Source organism: Oncorhynchus keta, chromosome 23, assembly GCF_023373465.1.
Source record: "Oncorhynchus keta strain PuntledgeMale-10-30-2019 chromosome 23, Oket_V2, whole genome shotgun sequence".
Lineage (NCBI taxonomy): Eukaryota > Metazoa > Chordata > Actinopteri > Salmoniformes > Salmonidae > Oncorhynchus > Oncorhynchus keta.
In genome coordinates, this window is record NC_068443.1 from 24529038 (window position 1) to 24542763 (window position 13726).

The 13726-nt window shown below is 44.9% G+C and overlaps 1 protein-coding gene across 6 annotated transcripts in view; it reads right to left on the reverse strand.

Moving 5' to 3' along the window:
- Nucleotides 1–13726, reverse strand: part of LOC118402034 (rho GTPase-activating protein 21-like) — a 68477-nt gene that overhangs the window by 10709 nt on the left and 44042 nt on the right. For all 6 annotated transcript variants that reach the window (XM_052476899.1, XM_035799861.2, XM_035799860.2 and 3 more), the window contains 11 exons: nucleotides 7607–7750; nucleotides 5655–5757; nucleotides 5490–5535; nucleotides 4903–5028; nucleotides 4388–4693; nucleotides 3400–3464; nucleotides 3130–3254; nucleotides 2693–2835; nucleotides 2325–2486; nucleotides 305–383; nucleotides 101–174 (listed from right to left, as the gene is read on the reverse strand). In XM_052476899.1, coding sequence (XP_052332859.1) covers nucleotides 101–174; nucleotides 305–383; nucleotides 2325–2486; nucleotides 2693–2835; nucleotides 3130–3254; nucleotides 3400–3464; nucleotides 4388–4693; nucleotides 4903–5028; nucleotides 5490–5535; nucleotides 5655–5757; nucleotides 7607–7750 — 1373 coding nt within the window. The remainder of the gene's footprint in view (nucleotides 1–100; nucleotides 175–304; nucleotides 384–2324; nucleotides 2487–2692; nucleotides 2836–3129; nucleotides 3255–3399; nucleotides 3465–4387; nucleotides 4694–4902; nucleotides 5029–5489; nucleotides 5536–5654; nucleotides 5758–7606; nucleotides 7751–13726) is intronic.

The following is a 13726-nucleotide window of genomic DNA, read 5'->3' on the forward strand; positions in this document are numbered from 1 at the left end:
TTCAATGCTTGAATGCAACAATTAAAACCTACCACTAGACTACATGAAGCTCTTATTCCTATAAATCTATAAAGCCCTCATAGAATGACCTGTAACTTACCAGCCGCTTGAGCTCTTTCAACCTCTCCACTGCGTCTTCTGTTCGATTGGCTTCAATAAAATCTGCATATTTTTCTGTAAATAGAATACAAGGACCACTTAGTTCCTTTAACAGCCATGACTAAATAAATAGGATTAATTAACAATGCTTTCTTAACCAATTGTATTTTCTTTATATGCATTTACTGTGTGTTCAGTATCTCACCATTTGTAAAAAGGGGTTCTGGAAGTTTCCGGAAGAAGGATTTCAGTAAACTACTGATCACATTTAGGTCCCTCCATTTCTGTCAGGGAAAACAAGTGAGAAAACCATTAAAGGAGTTAATGTGAGGTATGGGAGATATATATGTATGTTTCAAGTTTTAATGTCACATGCACAAGTACAGACAAGTGCCTTTCTTGCAAACTCAAAACCCAACAAATCAATAAGAATGTAATACTTAAAGAAAACAGTAACACAGAGCAAAAAATAAGAAATATGAACAACACAATAAGTAAGCAAGCAAGCAAGCAAGCAAGCAAGCAAGCAAGCAAGCATACAGGGTCAGTTCCAATAGCATATTTACAATGTGCAGGGATATTGGAGTGATGGAGGTAGGTAGATATGTATAGGGGTAAGGTGACTTGGCAACAGGATATAAGAAACAGAGTCACAGCAGCTTGTATGTGAGTGGGTGCGTTTGTATGTGTAGAGTCAGTATAAATGTACGTGCATATTACGTGTCTATGAGCAGATTGAATTGTGTGTGTGTGGGGGGGGGGCCCTGTGAGTGAGTGTGTGTGTGTGTAGGGCCCTGTGAGTGTGTATGTGTGTGAGTGAGTGTGTGTGTGTGTAGGGCCCTGTGAGTGTGTATGTGTTTGTGTGTGTGTGTGTGTGTGTGTAGGGCCCTGTGAGTGTGTATGTGTGTGTAGGGCCCTGTGAGTGTGCATAGAGACAGTGCAAAAATAAAGGTCAATAAAGATACAAGGTAGACTCAGATAGTCTGTGTAGCTATTCTGTTAGCTATTTAACAGTCTTATTGCTTGGGGATAGAAATTATTCAAGAGCCTGTTGGTACCAGACTTGATGCACTGGTACTGCTTGCCATGCTGAAGCAGAGAGAATAGTCTATGGCTTTGGTGGTTGGAGTCAATTTTCCAGGCCTTCCTTTCACACCGCCTGATACAGATGTCCTGGATGGCAGGGAGCTCGGCCCCAGTGATGTACTGGGCTGTCCGCACCACCCTCTGTAGAGCCATGCAATCGATGGCAGCACGATTGCAAGACCAGGCAGTGAAGCAGCCAGTCAAAATGCTCTCAACGGTAGAGCTGTAGAACTTCGAGGATTTGAGGGCCCAAACCTTTTCAACCTCCTGGGAGGGAGGAGGAGCTGTCGCGGCTTCTTCCCGTCTGTGCATGTGTGTTTGGACCATTTTAAGAATTTAGTGATTTGTACACCAAGGAACTTGAAGCTCTCGACCTGCTCCACTACAGTCCTGCCCCCCCCCCACCCCACCACGTTTCCTGTAGACCACCATCAGCTCCTTGGTCTTACTGGTTGTTGTTCTGGGACCACACTGCCAGGACACTGACCTCCTCCCTGTAGTCTGCCTCATCGTCGTCGGTGATCAGGACTACCGCCGTTGCGTTGTCAGCAAACTTGATTGTGTTGAAGTCATGCTTGGCCACTCAGTCGTGGGTAAACGGAGAGTACAGGAGGGGACTAAGCACACATCCATGTGGGGCCCCTGTGTGGAGGGTCAGCACGGCGGAGATGACGTTGCCTACCCTCACCACCTGGGGTCAGCCCGTCAGGAGGTCCGGGATCCAGTTGCAGGGGGAGGTGTTCAGACCCAGAGTCCTAAGCTTGGTGACGAACTTGGGTGGGACAATGGTGTTGAACGTTGAGCTGTAGTCAATGAACAGCATTCTCACATAGGTATTCCTCTTATCTAGGTGGGTTATGGCAGTGTGGAGAGCAATTGAGATTGCGTCATCTATGGATCTGTTGGGGTGGTATGCAAATTGGAGTGGGTCTAGGGTGGCTGGGATGGTGGAGTTAATGTGTGCCATAAACAGCTTCTCAAAGCACTTGATGATTACAGATGTGAGCGCTACAGAGTGGTAGTCATTGTGGCATGAAGCATTAGAGTTCTTGGGAACAGGAATGATGGTGGTTAGCTTAAAACATGTGGGGATTACAGACTGGAACAAGGAGAGGTTGGTGTGTGTGTGTGTCACTCACATCTTCTTGGATGTCGATGTCACTCATCAGTCCTTTATTGTCCAGCTCCTCCTGCATGCTGGAGATGGCAGCGTTGTTCCCTGGTACTCTGTAGATCCCAGTGTACTCCAGCCCCCTCTCCTCTACCAGCTTACAGCACACCTCCACGATGAGGGGAACAAACTACACGGCATTAAGCCTTTAGCATTATACACATTGGATGAATCAAGAAACAAATAAATAGATACCACTTTCATAAACATAACATAGAAGTTAAACCTCACAAATGTAAGACCATCAAAGGGGAACAAAACACATGCTCAATTCATTCAACATCATTTCCACCATGTCTTTCTCACATGTGAACACACGCACACCCTCTCACTTACCCTGTTGTTCTGTGCAGATGGGCAGTCATCGAGGCGCACCCCAAAGGTGACCCCAGCTGTGGCCTTCTTCTCAAAGGGCTTCCTCATGATGCCGGGGATGCCCCTCCTCCAGGCAGCCTTATCCCGTGGAGGACTGGAGTCATCTGACAGAACACACACAAAGCAGCCGTGTCAGAGCTAATCCACACTAAAGGTACACACTCAAACCACACTAGCTACTGGAGGGTCAACAGCTGCTTCTGCAGACAGCCAAAGATAAACATTTTCAATAACATATTTCCACATGAAGGCCTACCATATTTACTGTGCACCTTTACTGTGTAGAATAGCTATACCTTCGGCACTATGCACTCCTTTTCAGCTGTTTGTAAAGGACACAGCATGTCTACTGGTGGTAAATGTAATCGCTTGCTTTAAGCTCTCTTTTGTAATCTTACCCCTCTCTCCTGTTTTGGGTGAGTGTGGGCTCTTGCCTTCTCCCTTCCCCCCCAGGAGGGTGTGTCTGATACTGAGGGACTGCCGGGAGGTTTTGGGGGAAGGCTCAGTCTTGGTGCTGGGGGCACTGGATCCAACACAGAGACACAAATATGATATTCTAGTACATTCAATAATACTATGTGTGACTTGAATGGCTTGTGCATAGGAGTGGGTCTAAAGGGACATTGCATTGTGGGTTAAATAAAGAGGACGTGTGTCAGGCTGCATACCTCATCATGGTGTTGTACTCTCTGATCTTTCTGCTGATCAGGTCCTGGCTGGTTATACCAGCACTCTGAAACACATCACAGACAACAAAGTCAGTCCATGTAAAGAATCAAACCTAAAAGGGTTAATCACTGATCTACCGTTTGTGCAGAGAGTTTAAAGTTAACATGATTTAGTAGTTTACCACTGAATCCTGTTTGTGCTATTTAGAAGTCATGGGCTGGTCCCCAGTAGTGAGACTCTGTGGGAGACTGGGACCACAGACAAAGACCCAAGGAAGGCTAACTGAGAAGGGGCAAACCGCTGACAGCAACAGTAAAACATTCTTGTTAGAGTTCAGCAGGGGATGTTTTCTGTAGCCTAGTGATATCATACATACAGTAAGCATTAGTAGTCAAGGGGTAGTTTCCCCAGACAGTTTAAGCATAATTCTGGATTAAAATACATGTTCAATGCCTTTTTAGGAATAGGCTTAATCTATGTTAGGGAAACTGTCCCTAGTGTTAAAATGGTTTGACATTGTTACTTTAAGGCAGTAGTAGTCAGTCTACCCACAGAACAGGAACACCAAGGCAACTGGACAAACTCTTCATAGCAGTTAACCCAAGGGGAGGAGCAGTGAACGAAGATGGTTTAGTCTCTGTCCAAAATCTATTGTTTCTTCTAGTGACCAAGGACAGTGACAATGACTGGTGTAAATGAGATCCAAGAAGTGCAAATGCAGGCTACTCACAAGTGACTGCTTCAAAAAAAGGACACAGGGGCATTTCAAACAACTGCCTTGAGGTAAGGTTATGACCTGGTACCTGAATCTTGGTATAAATGCTAGCTACTGTGTCACTTTGGATAAAAACATGTGCTCAGCAAAGAATGATTCAATCTAAGATTGGACACCAAGGAATTGAAACGCACTACAATGACATCATGTGATTATGATTAGATTAGTAATGTAGTAGATTAGAGCGTAGCATCTTTCCCAGAAGAACCCACCTCATCATCCAGATTACTATTCTCCTGGATGACTCTGATCCAGGACAGCATGTCATCCCTGCCCTCTGCCTGGAACAGGTACCCGCAGTGCGACGTGGTCAGCCGCAGCACGTTCTTGCGTTTTGTGTCGCTGTAGGAGATGTCAATCAGGCAGGCCTTGATGCTGATTGGCTGTGGGTCGTCGTCGGACTGGGAGTGGGAGGAGGCGTGAGAGATGCCGTCCTTCTTGTCCTTGTAGAGCGTGAGGGCGTGGCCTCGCAGCACAGCGTACATCTGCTTCCACGACCTCGAACCCCCGCTCACACGCTACAGAGAGTTGGGGAGAGAAAGAAACAAGATAAGGCTCTGTGTGAAGATCAAGATTGTTTGCAGTGTGGGGGTGGGTGTGCATGTTTTCTTTTTCACACTATTGTGGATATTTTTGTTTGACATTGTCCTTTCCAGCATCTATGGTGGATTGTTACCAGACCAGCACAGTAGACCGCCACACGATTTTACAATATAAAAACACATACCTTGCTCTTCTCAGTGTTGAGCTGCCTGAAGTTGAGCCAGCCTTCTTTAGAAGAGTCACTGAAGATATCTGAAGAGGAGTCCCTTCTGGAACCAGAGTCATCAGACGACTTGTGTCCATCCAGAGCCTACACACACACACACACCAATAGGAGTATCAGCAGAAACAGCGAGCCTGTACTCTTAAAGAGCGTCAATCCCCAGGAGTCTCGGGAGCATCAAAGCCTGACTACCGCAGGAAAATCACAGACAGGCGAGTTCATTATGGCTGAGGAAGTCAAGATGAGCCAAAAACCACACAACACATCCTGTCAATGTGATTAGAAAACATTTCAAAGGCACAGGGAGAGTAGAAAGACTGAATTAAAAACTAATTTAATGAAAGTAGCAGCTTGTCACACCGTTGGGCACTCAATGTGGGGAAAAGCAGAAGACCTTAATCATAATAGTCCCTAGCAATTTAACAGACATTATAAACACAGCCAACATGTCATGGATAAACCTTTATAGAGCTGTTATAACCCTTTACAGTTGTTATAAACACAGCCGACATGTGGTTAATTAACCCTGGATAGATCCGTGTCCTCACCTTTCTTAGGCCTCTCAGTCCAGGCATGTGTTTACTGTTGGACCGGCTGGAGACCGAGAGAAGGGGGGACGACGACGACAAAATGGCAGATATTAGGAGGATGAACAGAGAACCATTGGAAAAGAGTATCATGAGAAATCAGACCAAATTTCAAAAGGGACTTACCCTCTGCCCTCCTCTCTGTAGTTATCCAGACCCTCGTCACAGGATTTGGACCGCTCTTGTTTGGTCGAAGCATCAGACTCCAGGATCGCATTTCTGAGAGAATCTTGAGAACGGAAGATGTATACAACGACAGTGTGAAGGGCTGTGTCATGGCAACAGGGGTACATAAGTGTTTTAAGGAGTCAGGGCAGAGTGATGTTCCAGCTGGGTGTTATTGGTGAGGGTCAGTGGTGGTATTAGAGCTCAATATCACATGACTAGATATTCAAATTCGGCCCATTTTTCTGCCGACTAACTGACCCTCATTAACCAGTCAACAAAGAGTAACAGAAATCCCCAATGGTAAAATTACTTGAGCAACAGAAAATACTATCAGATATCTGTATATAATGACGAGATGCGTATGTTTCCGCCATAACAATGGGAGGTGTCGGCGGGAAGGCAGGCGACAAGCTTAGGCCCAAAATAAGTCCATTGAAACGCATTGGGCTTATTTTGGACAGATTTTGTCGAGAGTGAAACCTCTCGCGTTGACTCTTCCCCTCTGATACTATGCATGCATACAAGGACAGGACATGTTTCATTATGAGCTTATTGAACATGCAACTCCTGTAATTAAGCAGATAAAACGTCATTTTCAAACATTTACCCAAATACAATTAGCGGAAAACACAGTTGTAAACAGCAGACCTAATGTGAGCAGTTCCACACGGAAGGGATGAACATCGCTGTTAGAAACTTAGAAAGAGTAACTACCATGATGGGTTGCTATATGACTAGGATTGTGCCTTTAGCTTTCTGGACAATGAAAGAAAGTTGATATGAAAACCAATAGAGCAGGAGAGAAATGCTGGTTAATGGCTAGAGGAAGACTATTAAATAATTGCCTCCACGTCTCTATGGATGGATTTTCACTAGGCTACTTTGAACAAGGTAAGATATGCCTCATTTTTTGAAGTAAAACGATCAGGTTTCAAACAGGTCTACTGCCTCAAGCTCACATTGCAAAGTGGTGGTGATCACTGACAGTAGGCAGGCTATAGTTTATGCCTCCTAATGGGAATGGGAGACACGCTTTACAAGTTCAGATTGGGAAATGAAAATAGCTACTTTTTAATTGTGGCCACCAACGTTTACCATGCGATCACGTATAGAGATGTTACTCCAGTAGCCTTGAGCAGCTACTCTGCTGCTGTGTGACAGGTGGTAGGCTATTCCGCTCCTCAAACTAGGCTCTGTAAGCTGTCTGACAGGTGGTAGGCTATTCCGCTCCTCAAACTAGGCTCTGTAAGCTGTCTGACAGGTGGTAGGCTATTCCGCTCCTCAAACTAGGCTCTGTAAGCTGTCTGACAGGTGGTAGGCTATTCCGCTCCTCAAACTAGGCTCTGTAAGCTGTCTGACAGGTGGTAGGCTATTCCGCTCCTCAAACTAGGCTCTGTAAGCTGTGCATGTGATAAATAAAATGCACAAAGACTAACAAAAACACACAGGGCAATTTAATTCCACAAAAATTATGCAAATTAACCTACAGACCGATAAGCATGACTGGTCAAATGTATTTTCAGGACAGAATTGTGTTGAAATGCACAGCCCAAAGTGAATGGGACATCTAAGCAATGTCAAACTGCAAATTTGACTTCAAAGTGATTTGGCACTGATGGAGGAGACATCCTCGCTGCTTTCAAGCCTGTACAGAGAACTGGGTCAATGTCATGCATTCTCAGAAAACAACACAATGGAGGTGGCTGAAACGGAACGGTAGTATTTCCTATATAGTGCAGTACTTTTGCCCATGGGGATGTGGTTAACATTAGTGCACTACATACGGAACCATGTTTCAGATGCCACTAATGACTGAAACAGACAACGGCATTAACACAGCAACAGACAGAACTGTATCTGACAACCATAACCATGACAACAAGGAGCCCCACCCCCACAGTGCCTCTTACCTTGGTCATGTGACATCTGTCGGCGAATAAAAGGGCACGGGGAGGAGCTTGGGTTCAGGGGGAGTACGGCTGGAATGCCAGATATCACGGCGGACGCAGGAATGGACGTGGCCTCATGGTCAACACTAGGGCTAGCCGGCTCGTCTGCAATCACACAACACACACTTCGGTATTACATGATGGACAAACATCATCATGATCAACCCCATGAACTTCCTCATCATAATGGTTAAAAAAAATAATTCAGCTTCCTGTGATATTTCAGTTTTGCTTCTTCAGCAAGTGCAGCATTAAGAAGAGTCCCAATGTAACCCTTGCATGGCACTACACCAACAACACGGCTGCTAGAAATGAGGATCTCTCCTGCTCTCTTCCCCTCTCTGACATATCCCCTTTTTTAAAAGAAAAGTGTGAAACTTAACTGCTGAGTAGTAAAGCATCTCCGACTCCGCCCACCCCTGGCGCTCCAAGCCCAAAACAGCTCAGAGTACAAAGCTGCTCTCTACCTGCAGCCGTGGGGCATGTGGAGCTAAATTTAAAAGCCACTGCCCTAGTTCCTTCTTTCCAGCCTCCCAGACTGCACCCATCTCTAACCTCAACCAGGGCCAAGGAGAAGGGTTGTAAAGGAGCAGCGGCAATGTAACCCCATAGGCATCTGTCACTAATATTGGCATCTGTCACTAATATAGGCCTAAACTATAGGCATCTGTCACTAATATAGGCCTAAACTATAGGCATCTGTCACTAATATAGGCATCTGTCACTAATATAGGCCTAAACTATAGGCATCTGTCACTAATATAGGCATCTGTCACTAATATAGGCCTAAACTATAGGCATCTGTCACTAATATAGGCCTAAACTATAGGCATCTGTCACTAATATAGGCATCTGTCACTAATAGGCATCTGTCACTAATATAGGCCTAAACTATAGGCATCTGTCACTAATATAGGCATCTGTCACTAATATAGGCCTAAACTATAGGCATCTGTCACTAATATAGGCATCTGTCACTAATATAGGCATCTGTCACTAATATAGGCATCTGTCACTAATATAGGCATCTGTCACTAATATAGGCATCTGTCACTAATATAGGCATCTGTCACTAATATAGGCCTAAACTATAGGCATCTGTCACTAATATAGGCCTAAACTATAGGCATCTGTCACTAATATAGGCATCTGTCACTAATATAGGCCTAAACTATAGGCATCTGTCACTAATATAGGCCTAAACTATAGGCATCTGTCACTAATATAGGCCTAAACTATAGGCATCTGTCACTAATATAGGCCTAAACTATAGGCATCTGTCACTAATATAGGCCTAAACTATAGGCATCTGTCACTAATATAGGCCTAAACTATAGGCATCTGTCACTAATATAGGCCTAAACTATAGGCATCTGTCACTAATATAGGCCTAAACTATAGGCATCTGTCACTAATATAGGCCTAAACTATAGGCATCTGTCACTAATATAGGCCTAAACTATAGGCATCTGTCACTAATATAGGCCTAAACTATAGGCATCTGTCACTAATATAGGCCTAAACTATAGGCATCTGTCACTAATATAGGCCTAAACTATAGGCATCTGTCACTAATATAGGCCTAAACTATAGGCATCTGTCACTAATATAGGCCTAAACTATAGGCATCTGTCACTAATATAGGCCTAAACTATAGGCATCTGTCACTAATATAGGCCTAACCTATAGGCATCTGTCACTAATATAGGCCTAACCTATAGGCATCTGTCACTAATATAGGCCTAACATATTAGGCATCTGTTACTAATATAGGCCTAACATATTAGGCATCTGTTACTAATATAGGCATCTGTCACTAATAAAGGCCTACCCCATAGGTATCAGTCACCAATATAGGTCTACCCCCATAGGCATCTGTCACTATTATAGGCCTACCCCATAGGCATCTGTCACTATTATAGGCCTACCCCATAGGCATCTGTCACTATTATAGGCCTACCCCCATAGGCATCTGTCACTATTATAGGCCTACCCCCATAGGCATCTGTCACTATTATAGGCCTACCCCATAGGCATCTGTCACTATTATAGGCCTACCCCCATAGGCATCTGTCACTATTATAGGCCTACCCCATAGGCATCTGTCACTATTATAGGCCTACCCCCATAGGCATCTGTCACTATTATAGGCCTACCCCCATAGGCATCTGTCACTATTATAGGCCTACCCCATAGGCATCTGTCACTATTACAGGCCTACCCCCATAGGCATCTGTCACCAATATAGGCCTACCCCCATAGGCATCTGTCACTAATATAGGACTACCCGATAGGCATCTGTCACCAATATAGGCCTACCCCCATAGGCATCTGTCACCAATATAGGCCTACCCCCATAGGCATCTGTCACCAATATAGGCCTACCCCCATAGGCATCTGTCACCAATATAGGCCTACCCCCATAGGCATCTGTCACCAATATAGGCCTACCCGATAGGCATCTGTCACCAATATAGGCCTACCCCCATAGGCATCTGTCACCAATATAGGCCTACCCCCATAGGCATCTGTCACCAATATAGGCCTACCCCCATAGGCATCTGTCACCAATATAGGCCTACCCCCATAGGCATCTGTCACTAATATAGGCCTACCCCCATAGGCATCTGTCACCAATATAGGCCTACCCCCATAGGCATCTGTCACCAATATAGGCCTACCCCCATAGGCATCTGTCACCAATATAGGCCTACCCCCATAGGCATCTGTCACCAATATAGGCCTACCCCATAGGCATCTGTCACTATTATAGGCCTACCCCCATAGGCATCTGTCACCAATATAGGCCTACCCCCATAGGCATCTGTCACCAATATAGGCCTACCCCCATAGGCATCTGTCACCAATATAGGCCTACCCCATAGGCATCTGTCACCAATATAGGTCTACCCCCATAGGCATTGGCCACTATTATAGGCCTACCCCATAGGCATCTGTCACCAATATAGGTCTACCCCCATAGGCATCTGTCACTATTATAGGCCTACCCCCATAGGCATCTGTCACTATTATAGGCCTACCCCCATAGGCATCTGTCACCAATATAGGCCTACCCCCATAGGCATCTGTCACTAATATAGGACTACCCCATAGGCATCTGTCACTATTATAGGTCTACCCCCATAGGCATCTGTCACTATTATAGGCCTACCCCATAGGCATCTGTCACTATTATAGGACTACCCCATAGGCATCTGTCACTAATATAGGACTACCCCATAGGCATCTGTCACTATTATAGGTCTACCCCCATAGGCATCTGTCACCAATATAGGCCTACCCCCATAGGCATCTGTCACTATTATAGGCCTACCCCCATAGGCATCTGTCACTATTATAGGCCTACCCCCATAGGCATCTGTCACTATTATAGGCCTACCCCCATAGGCATCTGTCACTATTATAGGCCTACCCCTATAGGTATCTGTCACCAATATAGGCCTACCCCATAGGCATCTGTCACTATTATAGGCCTACCCCATATGCATCTGTCACTATTACAGGCCTACCCCCATAGGCATCTGTCACTAATATAGGCCTACCCCCATAGGTATCTGTCACCAATATAGGCCTACCCCCATAGGCATCTGTCACCAATATAGGCCTACCCCCATAGGCATCTGTCACCAATATAGGCCTACCCCCATAGGCATCTGTCACTATTATAGGCCTACCCCCATAGGCATCTGTCACTATTATAGGCCTACCCCCATAGGCATCTGTCACCAATATAGGCCTACCCCCATAGGCATCTGTCACTATTATAGGCCTACCCCCATAGGCATCTGTCACTATTATAGGACTACCCCATAGGCATCTGTCACTATTATAGGCCTACCCCCATAGGCATCTGTCACCAATATAGGCCTACCCCCATAGGCAGTTTCACCCTCTCTGTAGAGACAAACACCCCCTGATGTCTTTAGATCTCGTGTTAAATTAAATACAGCTAGACAACAACATGGGCCAAATGTACAACAACCCCATTGATGGTGTCTACATCAAACTCAACCTTTTGAGATGGAAAATAACTGCATACAAGAAACTGTACTTCTAGGTAACACACCCTTCCCGTCTGTAGAACTCAACACGCCGTCTGGTTCCTCCAGAGTCAGATAGCGAAGCTCACACTTCTGGCAGGCCCTGCACCAGGCCCACTGGTCCAGCCAAGCCCAGGACCCCAGCCCCATGCCCAGCCTGTCCACCAGCAGCATGCTGCACAGGGAGGGATTACTAGCCCTGGGAGAGGACCGTCACCGCACCTGGCCTGGTCAGAATCAGACTGACCCAGTACCAGACCTCCTCACTCTGGAATGGAAACAACAGCCCAGATTCTCTGGCAGTGGTTGTACTCCCATACAAGTCCTGGAGTTCCATGCAAAGCTCAAAGGTGAAACATTGCAAGATAAATCCTCAACGAGGGATCGCATTTGAAGACCCTCATAACAATATTAGTTGAGACTTAGTTGAGACAGTCGAAGTTAAATCCACATTTGAACTCTTTAAACTAAAATCCAGAGATTCTAATAACACCCCACATGTTTTAAATCCCAATAAAACCCAGACTGAGACTGTCAGCTGTTAGATCCAAGAGGGTAAAGCATGTAACCTTGACCAGAGCATTGGCTAAAGAAGACTAGTGAGCGACCGGCTTTGCCACTCTGGGCCACTGGAATGGAATCTGACCTCACATGACGAGGAGGGCTCCAACCGTACAGACAGTGGCCTGCTGGTCTTTCAAATGGTTCATTGATGGGAGCCTGAGGGCTGGTTAGAGCAGCTCAATCAGACCTCTGTTCTCTGAATCACATCATGGGCACAAGGCCCAGAGTTGTGGTGCTGGGGCTGCCCCATCACCCTCCCTCCTCACTGTCTGCGGTGTCTGCACCTTGCGTGGCCCTGCCTGTTCCACTACCAGCAGTAGCAGTATGGAAGTACCATGACAGGTAGATATGTAACCGCTACATGCTGGATGACACAAAAATAAATTTCTAACTGGTTAAATTAAGGTCATCATCACCAGTAAGGCAGGCTGGTATAACAGAGATGGGGTCATAAGTGCTGTGTGGAGGGGCGTTCACAAGAGATGTGAGTGATAAAATTACATTGTCTCTAATAGGCAAATCGTCTATTGAAAGGCAAATTCAAGAACAGACTTTAATCATTTTAACAATGCCTTCAGTAAGTTTAATAACACAAAGTGCTTTCCAGGACATAGACATGTCTTATATGTGTAGAAAGATTAACAAGAATTTAAGCTAACTGCAGTGTCCAATTAACAGTAGCTATTACAGTGAAGAAAAGACAATGCTATTATTTGAGGAGAGCGCACAACAACAACAAAAACTTGTATCGTGGCAACTGGTTTGATGCATTCACCTCTGAAGGTAAATAATGTACTTACATTCAGTAATCTTGCTCTGTGTTTGTCATCCTGAGGGTCCCAGAGATAAAATGTAGCAGTTTTGTTTGATAGAATACATTTTTATGTTCAAATGTAGGAACTGGGGTCTACATTTTGACCCCAGTGCTGTCTCTGGCTCCACACACACCCCACCCAGCTATCTAGGTTTGAAAGTTAGTGTATAAGCTAATTATCCATCATGTATGACATTCGTGGGAGTGAGTAAACTTAAATGTTTTATTAACATATAATTTTTGTATGTTCTCTATAGTTATGTACTTGAAAATGTATCAATTCTGCACATTTGGGCAAACCCAATACAAAATATTGTGCAGTAATGTAATTCTTCACTGGATCAGTCAAACTCTGCACATACACTGCTGCCATCTGGTGGCTGAAATGACATCTAGACTCCTATCTGAAAGTATGTCTTTTTTCTTCCATTTCAAAGATGGAGCTAAAATAAAACGCATGTTTTTTGCTTGTATTATCTTTTACCAGATCTAATGTGTTATATTCTCCCACATTTATTTCACATTTACACACCTTTCAAAGTGTTTCCTTAATGGTATCAAGAATATGCATATCCTTTCTTCAGGTCCTGAGCTACAGGCAGTTAGATTTGGGTAGCTCATTTTAGGCAACAAAAAAAAAAG